Raw genomic sequence first — 22,557 nt, forward strand, 5'->3', positions numbered from 1 at the left:
ACAATTGTATCACCTAGATTTATTTTGGGGCTTTTTTTCCTTTATTGGAGAGACAGAGAGAGTGGATAGAGTTTGTAATCCCGGAGAGAGACAGAGAGAGTGGGGACTGGCCACCGGCATCTACGACTACAGCCTCTGTACATGGGGTGTGCAAACTAACCACTTGGCCAGTGCCGCAACTGTGCCCTTGAACACATTATGAGTTAAAAGTTTTTTGTCGTTTCATATTCATCTCTTAGTCTTTGTGGCGTTGCTGTATTTGAGTGCATTGGGTCGACCGATTTGATTCTTTTACCTTCACTGGAGTGAAATGATCATTCCTCCAAAGCAAACGCTATAAGCTTCACAAGGCTTAGTTTATTGCACTCTTGTTGAATTGAAATACAATATTTATTGTAGCCTTGTATTGTAAACATTTTCAAAAATCTAATTTAAGATATTGGTAAGGGCTTCCTGGTTCAAGTGACTCATTGTATTTGCTCAAACTGTTGAAATGTTAAATTTGATTCTCAAAAGCCTGTAACACTGGCAATAGGTAGGAAGGTGAGGCTTATAAACACAAATTCTGAAACAACAGAGATGGTGGGATGAAGGGGAGGACAAAGGTAATATAAGCGAATGGCAGAGATGGTGAGATTAAAGAGGTAAATGCAACAGGAGAGGAGAGGGAGAAGGTGTGAGAGGTTGCAAAGTGAAAATGCTGAGTCAATGCGACCAAGAACCTGTGCTGCTGCTTTGATATTAGATTCAGACACAAAGTACTAAACACTTAATCCTACAAAAAGCCAAAAGGGGTGAGGGGAAGGTCTTTGGTATTTTTCCACTCCTCAAATGACACACTCTCTCTCTCTCTCTCTCTCTCTCTCTCTCTCTCTCTCTCTCTCTCTCTCTCTCTCTCTCTCTCTCACACACACAAACTAAACAGACCTCCCAGCTCATCCATACTGTCCGGCCTTAAAAAAATTATCTGACCATGCTCTTTGAGGGTACGCAGCCTGTCTCTGGTCGACAATAACTGTTAATTCCTACAAAAAATAATCAAAAAACAGTTGTGTTCCAGCATGGCTAGAGGTACAGTCGTCTTAAATCCACAACCACTAAAGCCGTTCCACTTGCAAATTCAATTACGGGAATGATTCATTCTTCTATTATGATAACTGTCAGATTTTCTTGTGTCATACAATAAGGCATAAGGGGGGGAAACAAATGATTCGCTAGCCCCCCATGGACATCCTTCTCCTTCTCCTCACCCCCCCTTGAGCTGCTTTTCTCCCTCTTGAGTTCTTTTTTGTCTTTCTCTCGTCGTCCCTCTATTTCTCCTCTTCCAGTCCTTCCATGCTATCGCTCATCCTGCTTCCTTTGCTTAAGCCTCAGTTCATCCTCTCCTCATCTGCCTGGGGATGTGGGGAGAGATAGCGTTCCCTCGTTTTCTGGTTCTCTCCATATCTCCCCCATCCCTCCCTCCTCCCTCCCTCTCTCCCTCTTCTCTCGCACTTCCAACCCTCTTCCGCACATCCCTGCGTCTCCCTCTCGCTCCCTCCAGATAATTAAGATCTCTGATTTTACGGTTTTCTCTTTCATAATAGGCACTGCAGACACGATGAGCAAGCTGCCAAGTCTCTCTCGCGCGCTCTCAGACACACACACACACACACACACACACACACACACACACACACACACACACACACACACACACACAAGAATATGAATATGCTTTCATACACACACACTAAGATGAATGCATGCAGCAAACAGCTAAATCTCCAACTGGGATGACTCCCCTCTCTCCCTTTCCATTCTCTCTCCTTTTATACTCCTTCTTGCGTGGACACAAACACACATCAACTCACACAGCTAGTCAGGATATTTTATGTATTTTTGCATTTGTGTTTGTCTCAGTGATGCCAGCATGCGGGTTGACTTACAGCAGGGTGCAGAATGAAAGTGAGCGAGGAGGGCTAGGAGCAGTGTTTTTCTGTACAGCTCAGACAAGTCTGGCTCTGCTTGGGCCTCTCGCTGCTCCGGCTCCCTGCAGACTGACACCCGACTGCTGCAGGGACTCAGCCATTTACAACTACAGTAACAGAGCCAGACACACAGTCCTTGCAAATTAAATAGACTATCGTATCTTGCTGTTTGGTCTTTCTACATCTATGACTTTTGCTTGTCTCTTTGAGTCTCTCCAACTTTTACCACCAGATTATAGCTTTCTCTCCCTCTCCTGCAGTGATAGAAGAATTCAATTTAGTACTGCAGCAATAAATTGAATTCTCAGTGCCATTTAATACAAGCTTCATTTAAAGTTAATTTTTATTTAAGTTCCTCCGCCACCTATCCACCAATCACTGACCCCTGAGGGGTGCCTCAGGGGTCAGTGCTCGGCCCTCTCCCCTTCTCAATTATGCATCACCTCACTTGGTGCACCTGCTCCCATGCTTTCTTTTTCCATTGCTGGACAAAACCTAACTCTTACTGTGATGTATTCCAGCCGGAGACCATCACAGTCTTGGCACAGAACTTGTCCTGCCTTGCTGGTATCTCTAAATTAATGAAAAAAATGCAACTTTAAGCTCAAGCTAACTAGGACTGTATTCACTCTGCAAGCTTTAATGCTCAATTTGGATTTATTGTCCAGATCTCTGGGGGGGGGCTGTTGATACTCTTTTTTGAATGTGGCCTGTATCAGATTCTAGTGTGTACTGTGCACAGTCCTGTCCCGCATAAATATTCAACCGTTAAAGAAAAGTGCTTTCAGACACAGTTTATGATACAACCTGATGATTACTAACAGAGGTGTCACCCCTAAAACTGATAGGGTCTCAACCCTCGCTGTCCCTCCACTGATTACATACATAGCAGATGAGGCCTGAGAACAAGACGTTTTAAGAGTAAGGTAATCAAACTCTTTACAGTTAATAATCACTATTAAAAGTCATGAAAAACATTGGTTAGTAAAGTGCTAAAAACTTACAGGGAATTAATGATAGTTTGTACGATACGTATTGGAATATCAAAATTAAGAAGTATTTGGATCATGTACTGAAGTAGTAATTCTTAAGAGACATGAGGTAATTTGGCCACTTTAGCAGCAGAGCTTAAGACATGAAAATCAGGACATCATTAAAATATTTTTTTCAGGAAGAAAGTCCATCCAACTTTGTGATCCTTAAAGCAGTAACCAGAATGAAATGTACCATTAGTGATAAACAGTCTCCAACTTCTGATGTAATGCAAGGTCAATGTGACAGAATGTCCTCAGTATATTTTATTACACATAATGGATTATTGATGAAATACTGCAACATATAGCCTGTGCAGGATTTTGATGTTGCAGCCACTTTAGATGAAGTGGAGCTGATTTTAACGACTTAATGTACTGTTGGGGGATTAATCTTTATCTATAACAATGCTTCATACTTTACAGGTTGACAGAATGTATAGGATTTAAGTATAAAGTAACATATCGTGAAAAATATTCAAGTACCTCAAAATACATAACCTGTATAAATCTACTTTGTTACTTTCCACCGCTGCTCTTCTGCTTCTCTATCTCTATCCTGCTCTGTGTCTCTCTTTCTGCAGAAATACTTTCCAATCTCTTCTCTCTGTATTCAATTTCGTTCTTTTATTCCCCCGTTGTGCTCGGCCCATTCCCTCTCTTCTCCTTTTTTTTCACTTATTCTCCTTACTTCTATCACAGCTTTCCGCCTCCCCCCCCCCGTCTCCCCCTTCCTTGGAGTATAGATGCTGTAATCTTTGCTGTCTAATACTGTCAATAGCACTCAATAACAATGAAATAGCACCGGTTCCATTCCAGCATTGATGAAGGCATAGGATCTTATTTGTCATCATGGCAATCTGCTCCTTGGTAATAGCCAATCAGGTGGCTCCTGTGAAAATGCTGCGCTCCTATGATAGGTTCCTCCATTGTTTTGATTGACTGCACCTGAGGGCCCACCACTTCGGCTGGCCTCGATCAATACACCATCACACTAAGGCATGCCCATACATGTCTTAGAATAGACACACAGGTCTGGACACCTCACACACACACACACACACACACACACACACACACACACACACACACACACACACACACACACACACACACACACACACACACACACACACTTTGGTGAAGGGTAAATCCAGAATGAGACCATTGCTGCTATAGGAGAAAGACAATACAGTTGTTATATCCAACCAAACGTAATTGTAATAATTTGTAGCAATGTAATGTGCAGCACAATACAATAGTGTGCGGGGTGAATATTCAGCTATGAAAGCATGGAACTCACTTTTTTGGTTCAGTTATTATTTATTTATTGGCATCTTTAAGGCTGTGCTGAAACAAGAATGACTTATCGAACACACTGAAACTCCTCCGACTGTGTGCCTGTTATTCTATGTTGTGTCACACATACAGATGGCCTTGCCTCTATTCATCCTGAGATGCGGTAACGATAATGAGAACAACATGACCATCTGCACAGTATGGCGCCTACTATTAGGAATACAAACATGCTCCCTGCACATGCTTGCCACAGTAAACCCAACGATGAAACATGAATGAAGTTAAACAGAAAGAAAGGGGGGAAAGCACATAGAGGGTAAAGAACAAAAGGAAAAATAGAAGAGTTTGGTGGTTTTATGAGATTTGAAGAGGGATTGACAGCATAGGGTTGTGTATTTTTTGACGTGCTTTAAACATCAGTGTTTGAAAGATAAAACAATAACCATTGTCTTTTTTTAAGGAGTAACCCTTTTATGTGCTAGCAGATCCCATGTGGAAGAATTCTTCTTCAGTGTGTTCACTAGCTTCAGGTTGAAACATAAAAACAACATGCACACATAAATAGAAGTAGGACTGCACAATTAACTGAAATTTCTATGACATCACATCATGCACATTTGCAGTTAACTCACCAAGAAGTCTGAATTCATCCCATTAATACAATTTTTTGAAGTAAGCAGAACTCTCTCACTCTGCATGCAGACATTTTACCCATTGGATAGAGGCCTGGGTTTAATGGGAATGTTTTCTCACCGTACTGATGCAGTACGATGAAGCTAACTGGCTAACATTTATTCTAGATTCAGAGGGGACATATTGCAAACACAGGTAATGTGTTAGACATGAAGAACAACAGAGAATCATGGAAACTGCGTTATAGCTAATATGCATTTTTTATTCTTCTGAAAATGTATCACACTTATTATCGTTAAGAATTTTAAAAAATGTTAGACATACCGGTATATATTTTTCTCATATCATGTAGACCTCAAAGGAAGATGTGTTTGATGTTTTGCTCACAACTATTCAAGGTCACTCTACGTGGACAGAGATTAATGGAGAAATGAAAATAACATAATAGCAATAAAATATAAGCTAATAAATGATATGCACCACATGAACAAATACAAGCTTTTACACTTTTAAGTCAATGTTTATTTGTTCTGCCATGTTTCTGCATAATATGACATCAAGTCTGTCAACTCAGCAAGCAAGGTACCCAAATTTGCTACATATGACCAAACAGTCGTCGTTTCAACTTCAGGTGGCATTTACTTAAATATGAATTTATGTCATACATACTAAATTTGGAAGTGAAGTTGAATTGAAACGGTAGGGTTGCAGATTTTTTTTCCATGTGCTATAACATCAAAGCTGTTTGAAAGGTAAAAAATATATATCTCAAAGGCAAAGAGCTTTGGAAAAAAGGTGGGAGGGATATTCATTCAACTCAGTGACCGACAATCCACATCATCTGTCTCTTTGATGTACATCTACACAAACGCACAATGCAACACAACTCTTTTTAACTTGTCAGGGTCACAGGTCGGCTTTCTACATCTCAAGCATCCCCCTGGTTACAGCTGCAGGGGTCAATTGAAGGTCACAAACAGAGTCTTCAGCTGTCTGTCAGACCTGTCTTTAAGATCAGACTGGCGACCCAGACTGCCAGGACTGCCATCAACACCATCTCCAACTCCAACACCACCCCTCACACAACCTCCCCCTCCTGTCTGTCACACAAAGCTCCTCCTCCACCTTTCCTGTGTTTTCATCCCTCCCTACTTTCTTTCTCTGTCCTTGTAGTGTTGTCAGTCAGAGCAAGGTTTGTCACTCCTGGAGAGGGCTGCTTGAAGCTCAGCTGAGCTCTCTTTATGCACTTTTTCTCTGTTTGTGTGTCTTTAGAGGTGGAGGCGGGGGGGTTAGGCTATTGAAAACTGTGTTCAGGTGTGCATGAATGTATCTTGTATCAATGTGAATGTTGTCGGGACAGTTGTTTTGTTCCTTTGAGTCTGAGTGTTATTTGTTTGTGAGTGCATTCCTGTTATATGTATGCCTATGTCGGTATGTGCAGCCACATACAGTAGGTGCCAGTTGTTTTGATGTTTTGTTTGAACCCCCAGAGATCTCTTCGAGGCTGAATATTGTCAGTTCTTAACAGCACACTTTCCACAGGCGACATGAATAGAGAAGTGTGCACTGTATTTTATTTGACAGGCTGCATGCATGGGCTGCCTCTGTGATATGACAGTGAACATCTTCATAGCAGAATATAAAAGTCTACAATACGTGCTGTCAAATTATAACGTGCTCCCCACTACATTGGAGTGTGACAGAGCAAACAGCAGATAAGCTTTGGGATGACAATTTGAAAGAGAGACATTGTGTGCCAGGAAAGTGAGTACGTCTCTAGTAACGTGCTGTGTTTTCTCCTCCGCTCCTGCAGGTGGTGGTACAGGCAGCCAGCAGACCGTTCTCCATGAGGAGCAGTAGAAGATGCCGGCTCTGCCAGCACTGCTGCTGTCAATACATTTCCTCTCTTTCCTGCTAGTCACCATGCCGCCATACTCCCTCTGTCAGGCCCCTTTGCTCTCCTCCGTCCGCATGGGTGAGTGGAAAGCCATCCCTAGATTCATAAAGTTTCTCAACACAAATGTCATGGTTTGTTGTAGCCTACTGTAGGACAGAAAAGCACTGGAAATCCAAATTAGTGCGAATAATATAAACATGTGTTCAACCTGTCCTTGTTCAGTAAAATATCTTCCCATCTAAAAGTGATTAAGAGATACAATCCTCATTGATACACTTAAGTCCTTCTGATCTGCTGTATGAAAGCAGGTGTACAAAATAGTGGGAAATAAAGCTGCTCCAAAAAACTGTTCTGAGATGTTTAAAAAAAAATTGTGTCCCAGTGTACGATTTTACATTGTGTGACGTGTTGCAGAAGCACACGTCACACAGAGAGGCAAGACTTGTAACACACAGTGTAAGCTTTACATACAAACACTGTTACTACATATTCTGATTGGCTCAGCAGCAGAACAGCTCTACCCTGCCTTTACGACTCTGTGACATTTACAATGGAGGCGAGGTTTAACCTTCTTTCTTGAACAGACATTGTTTAAGGGAGTTGCAAAAAAATGGGTAAAGGGGCTGAGAGCTTTTTAGCAACATTTTTTCAAATAGAAAAAAGTCAGTATTTTAATAACCAACAATTTCCATTGAAGCGAGATCTTATAATTTTAACTTATTGCTTATGTGAATGGGGACTATCCTGAAAATAATGAAAACATATTACTTCAATTTGATGATTTTGTTTGGGTCCCAAATCCCTTACTTATTTGAACAAGGTTAAACCCCTTCATTTCTTCTGTGGTTGTTAATTCTCTGTCTGCTGCACTCTTATTCCCCTTTCACATAACAGCTCTGAATCTCTTTGGCTCACTCCTCACCTTTTTCTTCCCCCTCTCTGCCCTCCATCATCCTCCTCTGGCCTCCTCTCCTCTGCTTCACCTGTCTTTTCTTCCCTCTCTGCCTCTCTAGCGGCGATCCTGGACGACCAGTCTGTGTGTGGGCGCGGGGAACGGCTTGCGCTGGCTCTGGCCAGGGAGAACATCAACAGCGTGATGGAGGGTCCGGCCCGAGCCCGAGTGGAGGTGGACATATACGAGCTGCAGAAAGACTCCCAGTATGACACAACTGACACCAGTGAGTGGAGCTGATTCACATGAAAGAAGACAGAAAGACATATCAATATGAGAATCACACATAAAAGGATAGTTTAATCCCACATCGGAAGATAAATAAAAAAAATATCAGCAGATATTATTTAAAATAATATTTTTGAGCTTCAAAGTGACCTGCACAGAGTAGAAATGAAACAGATCTTCTGAATACTGCAGGTTTTTCATTTATTTAAGAAAGCTGCTTGTAGTTTTTTTTCTTCAAAAAAAGGCTGTTAAACTTTCTAAAAAAGCAAAAAAAAACACTCTTACGATTACTAGATGATAAAAAAACACCAGCACTTCCATGTGATTAGGAACCAGTAAGGGCTTGTTCTGGTTAGATTACACGTCATTGGAGACCAGTAATGGGCCAGTAAACCCGTCTCATTAAAAAAAAAATGGACCAGTGCCCTCCAGTAACAGCTGGCACTGTGTATTCTGCAGGCTAGCACAAAAACAAATCATCAAATTCTAATACAGATCAGCAGTGCAGGCCAAGAGAATGAGCACTACACCACAGAGACCACTCCATGAAATTTGTATCAATACAGCGAGTTAAAACAGAATGTTTGGAGTCTATAAAGATAGAGGAGCTGCTAAATCCAGTCACAGAGGAGACACTGACTCCCTGCTCCTCTTCTAATAGGTCACTGACCCTGCCACAGGCTACACGCACTATGTCTATGTGTGCTTGAGAAGGGATGTGTACATTTGTGCATGCTTGAGTTGCCGTTGTTTGCGTATGTGTGAGTGTGTTTTTGTGTGTGTGTTTGTGTGTGTGCGCGTGTGTGCGCGTGTGTGTGCGTGTGTGTGCGTGTGTGTGTGTGTGTGTGTGTGTGTGTGTGTGTGTGTGTGTGTGTGTGTGTGTGTGTGTGTGTGTGTGTGTGTGTGTGTGTGTGTGTGTGTGTGTGTGTGTGTGTGTGTGTGTTTGTTTGTGTCCTTGACCGATGGGCAGGAGACTCTGACAGGCTTGTTTCCCTGCAGCCTTTTTTTTGTCTCTGGATCGGAGAGCTCATCATCTTACAGCTACGTCTGTCTGAGGCACGCAGGCTCACGACACCCACCCACCCCCACACACACACACACACACACACACACACACACACACACACACACACACACACACACACAAAACATTTACACATCAATCACACACATCTCCTCCTGCAGACACATGTGCACATTCACAAATTGGATGCAGTGTGGGCATGTACATCCATAGACAACAGCAGGGACTGAAGAGGACTAATTGGGATGAATTAAAATAAAAACTGAATAAACCAGAGAGGAAAGCGCTTTTATGAAAGTCAGAATAGCACTGTGAAGTCAGAGGAATAAATTCTGCGATATCTGTGAAAGAAAATCACTGTGAAGTCTGAAGACTCTTAAAAAAAACAGGCAAGCATTCGTGTAAGCTTAAGTATGAAAGCCCTGAGTGTATAATGGTGTCAATCTTTGTTGGTGGAAGATGTTACATACAAAGAAGAAGTTTGACATTTACAAATATCTTGTATGATCTTTGGCTTTTTTACTGACAAACTGAAAATATACAATGTCTAGCTCAGTGTTAGCTGTGTGTGTGGGCGTGTGTACATGTGCGCGTGTGCGCGTGTGCGCGTGTGCGTGTGTGTGCGATAACAGTTACAAGAGAGACATTTAACAACAACTTTGTCCTGTCATCATTTTCTTATATTATTTGTGTCTACTGAACAGGAGAAATCATTTCAAGTCTGAAGAGCAAACTCTGGGCACTCGCGTCAGATGAAAGGAGTATGTCATGTTTGGACAAAGCTTTGTTAGCTACATGGCTAACAAAACATAGCTTGTTCAATAAAACAATTTAAGAAAGATAGTTTTGATATAATATATATTTGTTGTGGTTCAAATACAGAGAAAACACTTTAACCTTGTCCATACCATGAGTTCAGAATCGTGATCTGATCATATCATTTGCACAAAAGTTGGGAGATATAAGAAAACACGGGCACCTTCAATTGCTTCAAATCAGGACAATACTTCTCTTATAATGTTCCGTCTTGACATGAATTTATTGCAAAAAGGTGAGACAAATGAGTCTATCTGGAGATAACAGAGACATTATTATTATTTTTTTTTTTTTGGCCTTTTGCATGTAGGAGAATTGCAATAAAGGGTTAAGGTCAGGGCTGGAACCTGCAGCTGAGTTTTTGTAGGCCTCTGTATTTGGGGTGCCTGCTGTACTGACTGAGCCTGAGGAGCCTGAGATAGTAGAAGAAGTAAAGATAATAGTAATGAAAAGTAGTAAATGTATTGTATAAAAGCACTCATTCAACCTAAATGTCCTCCTGAAAAAAGGGTAATTAAGCAATCTGGCATTTGTTAATGGAAGGCAACCACCATTCTGTTAGTCTTGTTCTGATGCCAGAGATTAATTAGTCCAACATGTCTTTAGAATCATTACAATCATTAAAAGTGTCTAAACAAGTGAATAATAGCAGCAGGAGAACCCTGACCTACCCTACTGTTCTCATCGGTAAGTTTATCTCACAATAAATCTGATAATAATGAGGCTGATTGTGCTGCTACAGTACAATCGGTGGCTGAACTGAACTCACAGTGCACCTTCAGCAAAGTCTCCTGACTGCAGCCTCTATTGTAACCAACTCTGTGCTGCCATCAAAATAAAACAGGTGTGTGTGTGTGTGTGTCAGCATAGTCAGTGTGTGCTGTCCCTTTTTTCTTTTCAGTGTGTCAGATTCTACCCAAAGGCGTCGTCTCTGTGATAGGTCCCGCCTCCAGCCCCGCCTCTGGCTCTACTGTCAGTCATATATGTGGAGAGAAGGAGGTGAGTGTGGAAATTATTAAACACACACACCAGTATGTGCAAGTCTGTATGTTTGTGTGTATACCAGCATCTAATATCTGTCTTACTACCCCTCCCAACCACACAGATGTCTTGATTGATGTGTCTAGAGGTTCTGTTTTTCTTGCCTATTGAATTTCCTCTCACATAATTAACCATCATCCTCATCTTCCAACTCTTTTCTCCTTTCTTACTGTTGCCTTTCATCCTTACGTGTCTCTGTTCTCTACCGTTTCCATCTTTCTTATCTCTCTTTTCACCCTATAGCCTCTCTAATGGAGCTTCTTTTTCTCCCCTTGTAGTTTGTGTTTGGAGGGGAGTTAATTACAACACATTTCCCTTGCTTAATGTTTGTCTCCTTGCTTCAGGATTCAATTCAAAAGGTTTTAATGACATTGCATGAAATGGGTGGCAAAAGCTCCATTATCCTCTGTTCTTCTTTTTAGATCCCTCATGTAAAGATCGGTCCGGAGGAGACTCCTCGCTTGCCATACCTGCGCTTCGCCTCTGTCACTCTGTACCCTAGCAACGAAGACCTGAGCCTGGCCATAGGAGCCATCTTGCGCTCGTTCAGTTACCCCTCTGCCAGCCTCGTCTGTGCCAAGGCTGAATGTAAGTACACCTGCACTTTCTTTTACACTTTTACATTAGATTACTTGTGACTGCATGGCTGTCTTTGTGTTAAGGTGGGTGTGAAAGCATGAGATCTGTCCTCGCTAGCTTACTCACCTTCTATATTTGTGTGTTTGTGTTTATGTTTGTCTGTGGGAGTGTTGGCACATTCACACTGTTTGGGCGGATGTGACTGTTTTGCACTTTTGGACACTCATTTTGACAGTCTGGTCATAAAGTTGTGTCTGTTGTCAGAGTTCAGAGCACAGCTCATACAGCAGCCTCACTCTTTATTACTCACCAGCACCTTGTCTCTTATCCACCTCAGAGAGTTGTTTAGCTAAACCAATTTCATAAATATTCCTGTTTGAACTGCTTTCCAGTATTGAAAGAACTTAGGGGACATTTGATTTAACTTACCAGGCACTCAGTCAGTTTAAACATCACAAGGGATTCAGGGCTTAGTCAGTAGCACTCTTTATTTTTCATTTTGAGAGAGTGCATTATTGATTTATTATGCTTTTGCCCGATCAGAGCTCTTAGGAATTCAAGTTCTTGGTCTGATGGTAGCTGTCATATTCAAACAAAGCAGGGGAATTTGTTACAGAATACACTATGCGGGAAGAAGGAAGCAAGATAATTGTACATCTAAATTTCACTCTGAATAATAGGCAGAATTTTTCATCAATTAGGGAGTAAAACTGATCTGTGATGCAGCCAAGTAGAGCCCTACAAAAACTGAAGGGTAATTAGATACAGAATGAAAGGGACTAGCATTGGAGTCACTTCTCATGGCAGCGCGAAAGGGTAGATATTACAAAACAAAAAGCTGTGACATTATCAGAAATTGATGAATTCATTGAGATTCCTCCATTACCTCCACAGCAGTTAAAACAGCCTTCCTGTGTTTTTCCTGGAAGTAAGCTGAATTCCTGGGGGACTTGTCATTTCATTGAAGTAAAAGAGCTTTGAAATAGCATCAGACATCTTTTTTTCCAGGTTTGATGATCAGTTGAACAGATAGATAAGAGCCTTTTTTTCACTGGGTTTCTCCTCTCACGGGAATCGGAAGCTGCAGATCGCCTGATGGTTACCTTCTCGGGGCCAAAAGATGCCGCATCATCTGCAAGGTAGACTGAGGGCTGTGAGTGTGTGTAACATTATCGTCTTGAAGGTGATCTATACAAGGTTATCACACTCGCAGACTCTGACCCACTTGGCTGCACTATCTATCGCCATGGAGCTGGTTGCCATGGCTGCAGAATAGGTGCTAACTGCCACTCAACAGGCTTGTTCCTCTGAAAGACTGCGAGTGGGTGTGTGAGGCTCGGTTTGTGTGTGTCTGATATATTCCTTTCTGTGGTTCGCTTTGTCCTTACACATGCATGTGCTCAAGTGCCAATTTACGAGTGCGTGCGTGTATTGTTTGCTCTGGATGTCCGTACATGTGTGAGTGTGTTTTGGGGTACTTGTATGATTGTGTGTGCGTCTCTGCTGTGCAGCTGCAGGGGTTCAACATCACACAATGTTTACCACCAGCCCACTTGTTTTATTCATCTTGTTTACCCCGCTGTAGAGTGGTGTGTTCAAGTGAAGCAGACATGCGCTCTGTTTTGTCAGTGAGGCGGGTAATATGTGAAGTCACACGTTTTATTGACACCCACCATGCACACACTGCTAATTAAGCAGCGTATTTGGAATCCAGGCATCATGTTAAAGGCATTGATCTAATTTCTCTCTCTTCTAGCCGTGTAAGTCACAGTCCATAGATATTCAGTTAAATGAGAGTGAGTCAGAGATTTTGGGTCATTTCCGACGTATCCTTCTCTCGCTATGCCTGGGTCACAACGCGCTATCAGAGCCTAATTCCATTATGCAGTTTTCATGAGATGGATGAGGTTAAAGACGGGGAGAGGGAGACAGGATGAGGAGATGGCGGCGGGCGGCGTACGAGCGAGATGGATAAAGACAGAGAGAGGTAACTAGAGCACATGGCTGAAGACAAGGGAGATAGAGAGGTTGGTGTGAGAGAGAGAATATGTGAAGGAAGGAAGAGTGAGCGAGGGGGAGAGGAAGCTGTAAAGTGCATTGATTTTTTCCCCTCCTTCCTCAAACTAATTAAAGTTTTGGCCTGGTTCAGTGATTACCCCACTGCTTACAGAGGCTTTCTCCTGCTGAAGGGCTCTGTGTGCTACCTCTCTCCCCTCCTCTTCTCCTCCCTCTCCTCTTCCACCCTGTCCCCCAGATGCCTGCCCCACCACCACTTATTTACATAGCTAGGGGTGCTTTACCATGGAATTACAATTAGGATGCAGCAAGGTAGACTTTCTAGTACAGGCAGCTTCCTCACACAATATCAAGTGAGTCTTGACTGCCATTGGTTAAACTCATTTTCGAGAGAAATTCGCTTCAAGAAGACTTGTCTCAAGCATTATATTTCAGTTATTGCTTCGACCCCATGTCTTATCCATCATTTCAGTCTGTAGACTCCTTGCAACCCTATTTTTTTTATTATGATGATTTTCTGGTTTTCTAATTATTTTGCTAAAAAAATACACACCTCAAACATTTGAAAATAATTACTTGATGGATGTTACAACAGACACAACATAATTTACAAGCACTCAAGGAGCACATGCTCCTGCCAAAGCTGCACCAACACACTTCATTTCTTATTATTTTAATAGAAAATGTTTTGAAATCTGTCATTGTGATTTGCTGCTGATTATAAATTTTGAAGGACACATAAATCTTGTCTGGGAATAAAAATAGATTTGGACAAAGATTGGGACTCACAGAGTTATATCGTGTCATGTTGTTAGTACAAGATCAATGGTAAAAACACATTGTGTTTACCTTTTGGAGCCCATGTGTATTTTTTTATGTTAACACAGTTTATAATGCATAATGTATGATTAAGAACTTGGGACATAAACATGTGTTGGGAGTGAGGTCAAATATGCAGCTCACATACATAAGTTGAGCAATAAGAAAGTACTTTAATAAGAATTTTTCAGAAAATCTTTACAAGAGACTAATAATTATTCTCAGTACGTTTCTATTGGTATGGAGAAGCAGACTCTCCAATCTTAAAGAACGAGAAAAATGTGTCAGGACAAAAATGATTGACCCTTTTTACAACAACATCAAAAAGAAATGGTTTGGTATTTCTGTGAATAATGAATCTTATCTATGACTAAAGGTATTCTTATATTAATTAATTTTTAATTTTGACAACATTTTCAATAGATATTAGATATGCAGGAAGCAGAATTTGCATCGTATCCGATGTTGACATTACCTTGTGCATAATCAGAAGGATGCATTTTATGCTAGTTGTATCTTTAGATAATCTAATAATAAGAAATGAGTAAAGCTCAAAACAACATTTCCCTATTTGTTGGCCTTCTGGTAGCATTTTAATCTTCTGTCTATTTCGGTCTTGTGCTTTAGAAAAAGTCGTGGGTAATTACAGTCTAAGGTAAAGGCTTTATCTTATTGAACAAACAGTTTAATTTCATATACAGTATGTACATGAACAACATGGTTTACATCTGAAAATATAACTCTAGAAAACAAAGAGTCAGATGTACCTGCTGGAAAAGTTTGTGTTGCTCTAATGCAGACCTGTTCCTTTGATGTTAAACACTTAGATTGACACATAGTCATCGAGTGAAATAGACTGTTGCAGCAGGTGAGAGCCAGGTGACAGTATCCATGGATCTAATGGATTGAGACATCCTAAAAAAGTAATGTCCATTGGATTGGTGAAGGGGTCCGATTGAGATATAATACTAATAGAAAAAACAAATAAACATAAGGCGCTAAATGGAAAAAGTCCTTGGTGGAGGTCATAAAATAATACAAATAAGTAAAAAAAGAAGTCCTAAATAACAAATACAGTAAGTCCTATAAAGAGAGAACGTGCAGATGTGTTCTCATGCGACTTGATGTCTCATTTCCTGCTGATTTAGTGAAACAATCAGTCACAGTTTGCAAAATGACAGAAATATGTGACAGTCCGAGGATGAATCAAGGTTTTTACATGTCATGCCAAGCTTTTGGAAATGTGAGCTGTGTGTACTGATACAGACATTGATATGCGACCTGGCTCTGCTTTGGCTCTGCCTCAGGCCTGCTGAGATTGGAGGAACTGGTGCGCCGCTTTCTCATCTCCCGGGAGACGTTGTCAATCAGGATGCTCGATGACAACCTGGACCCTACCCCGCTGCTGAAGGAGATCCGTGACGACAAAGTGGCCACCATCATCATTGATGCCAACGCGTCTGTCTCCTATCTCATCCTCAAGAAGGTCAGTTCTCACACATACTTTCTTTTAATCTACCCACACAAGCAGGATAAGAAAGTTATAAACGTATGCACACTGTTTTAAAAAAAAAAAAATCAATACAGGAAAATTCAGGTTTCATTCTTTGAAGGGTATGCAGAGTTTATCATCTGTAAAATAATTACGCAGCTCTTCCAAAGTCCCATAGGCTTCATGTTTGCTGTTGTAACAGTATGAACATGTATTTTTACCTCCTCTGTCCTCCAGAGCTGCACAGGGAAACAATACTTATTCATGTCTGCCAGCAACAATCACTTACCCTCCTAAGAAAGTATTTGACAAAAGAACATTTTGCAGGGCTGCGGTGCAGATGCTACCCGGGCTTGTTCTGATTCATGTTACGGCCTGTAATGCCGATAGCCAGCGCAGTGACTCACAGTTTGAATGTGTATGGGATGTTTTTTCGCTGGGCACATCGCAGCGGCTGTATGCCCTCAGCGAAATGTCCTAGTGTTCGCATGATGATGTAAAACTGTGATTAACGTATCCATCCTCCCCCATGTTCTCCCCATCTTTGTCCCCCAACTGTCTCCTTTGCTCTCTGCCTCTCAATAACTCTCCTCCTTTGCCCTTTCTTTCGCTCTCTCTCTCCCTCTCTCTCTCTCTTTCCATCAATCTCTCCAACATCCCTCTCTTTCCTCCTGCTGTATTCCACCTGCCTCTTCCTTATTTTTTAACCTCCCTCTACTTTTCTCTATGTCCTACAGGCGTCAGAGCTTGGGATGACATCAGCATTTTACAAGTACATCCTCACCACAATGGTAAGAGCTTTTTCCCCCATACTGCCACTTCCCTCTCTTCTGTCTCCTAGCCCTCCATGTTCACTCGTTACCTCTCTCCTGCTCCGGCTCTTCCGTCCGTTCATGAGGGGAAAAAAGGTGCAAAGGCAGGGAAAGTGTTAGATAGATGGAGATGAAAGAGGTGACAGAGAGAGAATAGAGAGTGGAGATGAAGGATGGAAAATGAACGTACTGTACAAAGATGTGGGCGTGCAGAGGATGATGGCGTTTAAAAAAAAGCAAAAAAAGAAGAAAAGGGGGCCTGAGGTGAAGGTAATGACAGTCTTGATGTGTCCTTCTCCTGCCACCCGCCACCTTCTCTACGCTTCTAGTGTTTTAATCTGCTGCTTTGATATACTCACCTCCCCTTCTATCATTTCAGTTAATAAGTCACTTAGTGCTTTGCGCAGGAGTTTGACCCCCCTCCCTCTGTGCATGATGTGCTCTTGTGCCTCATGACTCTGTCTTGTGTTTAAATTTCAGCAAAAGGTACAGGAGTCTTCCCATCAACCTCTCCTGTATCGCTGTTTTCCCAATTTTCCTGTGTGTCTTTTTTTTTTTTTTTCTTCCTCCATCAGAGATTAGATTTTGTCATTCCCCGTAGCCTCTCTTTTTCTCCATCACACTCTTCTTTGCAGAGTCTTTTTCAAGATTTGAAACACTGTCAACATTGTCACTCACCTCAATTTTCTCCCTCTCTCTCTCGCTCTCTGCAAACACCCTCACTCTTTCCCTTCCTACTCCTCTCAAGGACTTCCCGCTACTGAGACTGGATGATATCGTAGATGAGCAGTCCAACATTGTGGGTTTCTCCATGTTCAACACCACCCATCCCTTCTATTTGGAGTTCATCAGGAGCCTCAACCTCTCATGGAGGGAGGGCTGTGACCTAACGTACCCCGGCCCCGCGGTCAGTCTCACGGACACTTGAGTATTCATGCATGCGCACATTCAGGAGTCATTCCCAAAGCTTTGTTTGCATGCCACGTAACATTAAGCTAGTTTATTCCTCATGCTGATTCATGGAGCAGTTAAAGAGATTCAGCTAGTCTTTTGCTTGCATTTAATGGGTATTGATGTTTCCATCTGTGTTTCCTCCCCACTGGTTTACTCATACACCGCATCTCTGCTCTCTCTCTCTCTCTCTCTCTACCCTTTTTTTCCCGGTTAACCGTTCAATCATCTCTGCTCACACCTTTCTCTTCATTGCATCTTTTCCCTCGACTCCTTGTCTTTCTTTGCTGCCCCCCCCCCCCCTTGTATTCTCTTGTTTCCTCTCCCTCTGCCACAGCTCTCGTCTGCACTGATGTTTGATGCGGTGCATGTGGTGGTGGGGGCGGTGAGGGAATTGAACCGCAGTCAGGAAATCGGAGTGAAGCCGCTCAGCTGCACATCGCCTCAGATCTGGCAGCACGGGACCAGTCTTATGAACTACCTGCGCATGGTAAACAGCTGATCAATGTGAATATGTGCAGAATGTGAAATAAAAAGGTCAATTTAACTGAATTTCATGTCTTCAGATGTTGACATTTTTGATGTTCATATTTGTTGTAGCATTATTTCAATGTTTGGGCTCCATTTATGATCATCATAGTAAAAACTTTTTTTTCTCACCCAAAAACAAGTTTGGATGTGGCAAACAACTTTTGAATGTTCTAATGAATATTTGTATTTATTATGAAGAGTAAATTAAAGTGAGATTTGTTTTTCACATTTGTCAAAATTGTGGAAATAGCATTTAAAATGTTCTAAAACCTGAAAGTTAACATCATTAAAATAATAGATGATTAGACAATAGGAAGATATGTTATGAAGATAACATTAAGTATTGGGATAACACTTAATATTTTAAGTAATATATCTAGCAAAAAGGCTCTTTCCATAATATAAAATGTAAAGTTTGCTCTTTTTCTATTGTACGTGATAATTAACAGAATGGCTGGATTTTCAGTGTTGGTTTGAAAAAACTAAATATTTCGAAAAAACAACAGCATTGAAGTCAAAGAATTTTTCTGACACTTCAAGGAAAAATCAAGCTATAGATTATTCAAAAATACCAGATTAATATGGAGTTAGATCAGTCTCAATATTCACAAATGCACACAGAAGGATTCACAAATGTATTTCAATGTACACGCAAATATATTTCGTTCTATATAAATGTAAAAAAATAAGATTCACAAATGTATTTCTGATTCACACACAAATATTTATAGTTTTGTATATATGTAATAGAAATCCACAAATATATAAACTGTTCAGTCTGCATTTACAAACTGTTTGGCATTTGTGTGTGGGATTTTTGAGACTCCCCTGCTGTGGTTTGAGTCACAAATGCATTTTTTTCAGCAGGGAAATGTCTGTAGCCAATCAGATGTCTCCTTCCTATTCAGCCAATCACAGTAGCGTAGATTCAAGGGTATGATTTAATGTGATCACTTCAGCGTTGCATCTGTGCATACAGCGATTAGCCTAGCTATCAGACAATCTGATTAAGTCATCTTTAATCTGACCAGCACAAATAGTCTCTGTGATTGTCGTGCTATACATGGAAGTTGTTTATCGTGGTGGCTATATTGACTGCGTGTCGTTGGTTTAACTGGTGATATTCCGGCCGATGTATCGCGGCTTTTGAAGGACCCATTGTTGACTTGAAATATATTTGTGTGTGCATTGAAATACATTTGTGAATCCTTCTGTGTGCATTTGTGAATATTGAGACTGATCTAACTCCATAGATTAATATCCCAACTACAAATGACAAACAGTTCCCAAAAAAAATCCTATTTTAACGTCACAAATCAGAGAAACACTGATGGAGAACCTCATGATTTTGACCAAAACATGTTTTCATATTCAAAATATGTAGGACATATGTACGTATTTGCACATGTGATGCATGTACTTTGTACATTGGAAACATGGTTTTAGTGAATTTTGTAAAGTGCAAGCAAGTTCAGAATTTCTCCATGTGTTCCAAATGTCACAGCATGTGTCCATGTTTAAAAATGCAAAAATAATCATATCAGAGGATGTATGAGCAAGTTGTGCTGGCATTTTTGCTTTAAATACTTAAATGATGATCAGAACTATGGTCCATCCATTTTCTCTCAGTTGACTTAAGACAACAGTTTCACACCTTTATGTGTCATCCTCATGTCATGCTGCATGTAACCTCTGTCTTTTGTTGCTCTTTGTCGTCTCCCATCTCCGGGTGTCTGTCTGTGTGTGTGTGTGTGTGTGTGTGTGTGTGTGTCTCTCTCATCGACGACCTGCTGTCAAGGCAGCCTGAGCCCCATCTCTCATTGCCTTCTCCCCACCGGCCCGACATCTGCCTTTGTTAGTCAACATCATGGTGTGCTCCATCTTCAGCATCGTGCCATTCATCATAGATCTCACTTTCTGTGCCGGCACCTGGGCTTCTGGAGAGGAAGAGCTGAGCTGTGAGGTGCTCTTTTGAGTCTTATTAGGGAGCTGTTGGCTTTTTTTTTTTGCTTCTCTGTCTGAGCCTCTGTGCTCAGTCAGTCACTGTCTCTCCTCTTCTTAAAGTTGATCCAAAACTGATCGTCCATGTCTGGTCCAGCCTCAGACACTTCCTCTCTGTCGCTCTATCTGGCTCCTTGTCTTTCACCCTCTCTTTCTGCTAAATACTGTAGATAGTTTCTCTTTGCCTAATGATGATGGATAGTGTGAAGAAGAGTTTTTTTTTTTTAAATAGAAAATCGCCTATGTTTATATCTCCATTAATCCTCATTGTTTCTGCCTACTTTCATCTCATTTCCACATCTCTCTCCTCTTTTCCTGTCTTCTATCATACTTCCTCACCTCACTTTCTCCCTCTGCCTGCCAGGTGGAGTATGATGGTCTGACCGGCCGTGTGGAGTTCAACAGCAAAGGTCAGAGGACCAACTACACCATGAGGATCCTAGAGAAGCACAGAGGAGGTCACAAAGAGGTCAGAGGTCTCCTGTTATCATGCATCAGCCAGATTAAGTCACCTAAAGGCCATAGGTTAGTTACAGGTCTACTGTTTGATGTCACAAAGACGGGGGAGGTGTTTACCGCTGAGGTCAGCCTCGTCACAGCAAAAAAATCTTTATTCTACTTTCTTCTTCTAACATAATACTCATCTTTACTGCATTTCACCTGACAGCAATGTAGTGTAAACTGCCAATCGGACAGTCAGACAGCATTTACTTTATCTGAGGGGTAAATAAATTAACTGCTCAAGCATCGTGATCATTTAATTGAAAGGCTGCTAAAGTTTTATAGGAGGGTTAATATTGGGTCCAGTATGTCATTAATCAAAGTGTTATGTATGTATCACTTTAAGGATCTCCTTAAAGGACTTTAAGGACTCCTATCAAAGTTTGTTTTTATCCCTGAAAACCAGTTTTTTTTCTCAGCCTGCATGTTGACTTAATGTTTTATGATGTAAAGATACAGATAGGTTATTTTATTAATGGTTGATTCATTTTCTTCCCATGGCTACATACAGTGACATTAATTTCTAGGACAGTATTTGTTTTTGGCCTTAGGCTCAGTACAGTGCAGATATGCCCATAGATCTGCTTACTGCTCCTGAACTGTATTATATTTATATGGAGACGTAGAGGAGTTTATTTTAGTCTCTGCCTCGTCTCGAACTGGGCTTGCAGAGTCTTATGTTTAATCTGTATTGGTTTTGAATCCATTAGACTAGTTGTCTTATCATTTAGAGCCTCTCAGTTCAAGTCTGTCTGACATTAAGATCACATTGTAACGCTTTGTTGTAATCCTAAAGAGGTTTAGTAAAGTCGCCATATTTGGTGAATCTGTCAACATTATCGTGACTGAGCCTGTCCTAAAGATGAAGGCCCTTTTTGTGGTCGAGTTAACGTTTACGGGAAAAGATATATCCATAACCCCGCAGAAGCAGTAGGCAGAGGCGGTATACTGATTTCTTTGGTCTCTGCTGAGCTATGCATAACCTTTTACTTTAGCCGAACAAATAAAGAGAAGAGCACTGACCACTGGATACAGAAGTTCAAATATAAGTGCATATCCAAGAAAAAAGGTTGAATTTTAGATTTAAAATAAATCACTGTACAGTGAAGTTCAACAACACAAGCAGAAACTTAAACTTAAGTGTTTGCAACATGCAGTAAGTTGAGTTAGAAATTGCTATTTTATTTTTTCCAATTTTATTTTTATTGGCATCCAGAAGTTTTACAGGAAGGAAATACAAAAAAATTCATGTCATGTCCGTTTTTTCAAATAACAGCATCACAGATTTCAGTCATGTCAAAGCACTCCATTTCTTCTAGTGAATCCTCTATTATTTTACCTTAATACCCCTTTTCAGCCTTTAGAATTGATCACAGCGATGTGGCTTACAATCAGACAAAAACAAAAAAATGTGCATTGCTGGTATTAGCAGCGGTAATCCTTACTTTTGCTCAGCATCCAATTTACAAGATTCCAGGAAAATGTGCAAATAGAAATTGCTATTTTAAATTCAGATCTTCCCTGTAGGTCTTACATAGTATTTACTAGTTCCACCACACCACACCACCATGTTTTTACAGGATAGAGCAACACAGTTTGTAACCTAAAATCTAAAATAATATCTGACCCAGCTAACGATGTGTTAAGGACCATTCTTGTCGATAATGCACAACCAAGCGAGCATTAGAAGAAAAGGTGAGAAAGATTTTCACCTGCTTTTCAAAGTCAAGATTTAATGAAGCAAGATTACACACATCACTGCAGATCCAGACTAAGGGAATTACGCTGCGCTTCATTACCTGCAGGAAACACTTTCTTTTCACATTCTCCTATTATGTCTTGCCATGCTCTACAAGAGGCCAAATGGTTCCCGTGCTAACAGCAAATACCCCCTCATAACCATTCTTAAACCTACATGTTAACTCAGCTAGGTAGCAATAATTAACTCCTTAACTCTGCACACC

The 22,557-nt window shown here is 41.0% G+C and overlaps 1 protein-coding gene across 5 annotated transcripts in view; it reads left to right on the forward strand.

Moving 5' to 3' along the window:
- Positions 1 to 22,557, forward strand: part of grik5 (glutamate receptor, ionotropic, kainate 5) — an 82,193-nt gene that overhangs the window by 41,946 nt on the left and 17,690 nt on the right. For all 5 annotated transcript variants that reach the window (XM_065957898.1, XM_065957897.1, XM_065957896.1 and 2 more), the window contains 9 exons: positions 6,747 to 6,908; positions 7,844 to 8,008; positions 10,752 to 10,849; positions 11,314 to 11,479; positions 15,613 to 15,791; positions 16,535 to 16,588; positions 17,358 to 17,516; positions 17,898 to 18,050; positions 20,457 to 20,561. In XM_065957898.1, coding sequence (XP_065813970.1) covers positions 6,797 to 6,908; positions 7,844 to 8,008; positions 10,752 to 10,849; positions 11,314 to 11,479; positions 15,613 to 15,791; positions 16,535 to 16,588; positions 17,358 to 17,516; positions 17,898 to 18,050; positions 20,457 to 20,561 — 1,191 coding nt within the window. In that variant the 5' untranslated portion in view covers positions 6,747 to 6,796. The remainder of the gene's footprint in view (positions 1 to 6,746; positions 6,909 to 7,843; positions 8,009 to 10,751; positions 10,850 to 11,313; positions 11,480 to 15,612; positions 15,792 to 16,534; positions 16,589 to 17,357; positions 17,517 to 17,897; positions 18,051 to 20,456; positions 20,562 to 22,557) is intronic.

Source organism: Labrus bergylta, chromosome 8, assembly GCF_963930695.1.
Source record: "Labrus bergylta chromosome 8, fLabBer1.1, whole genome shotgun sequence".
In the NCBI taxonomy this organism is placed as follows: domain Eukaryota; kingdom Metazoa; phylum Chordata; class Actinopteri; order Labriformes; family Labridae; genus Labrus; species Labrus bergylta.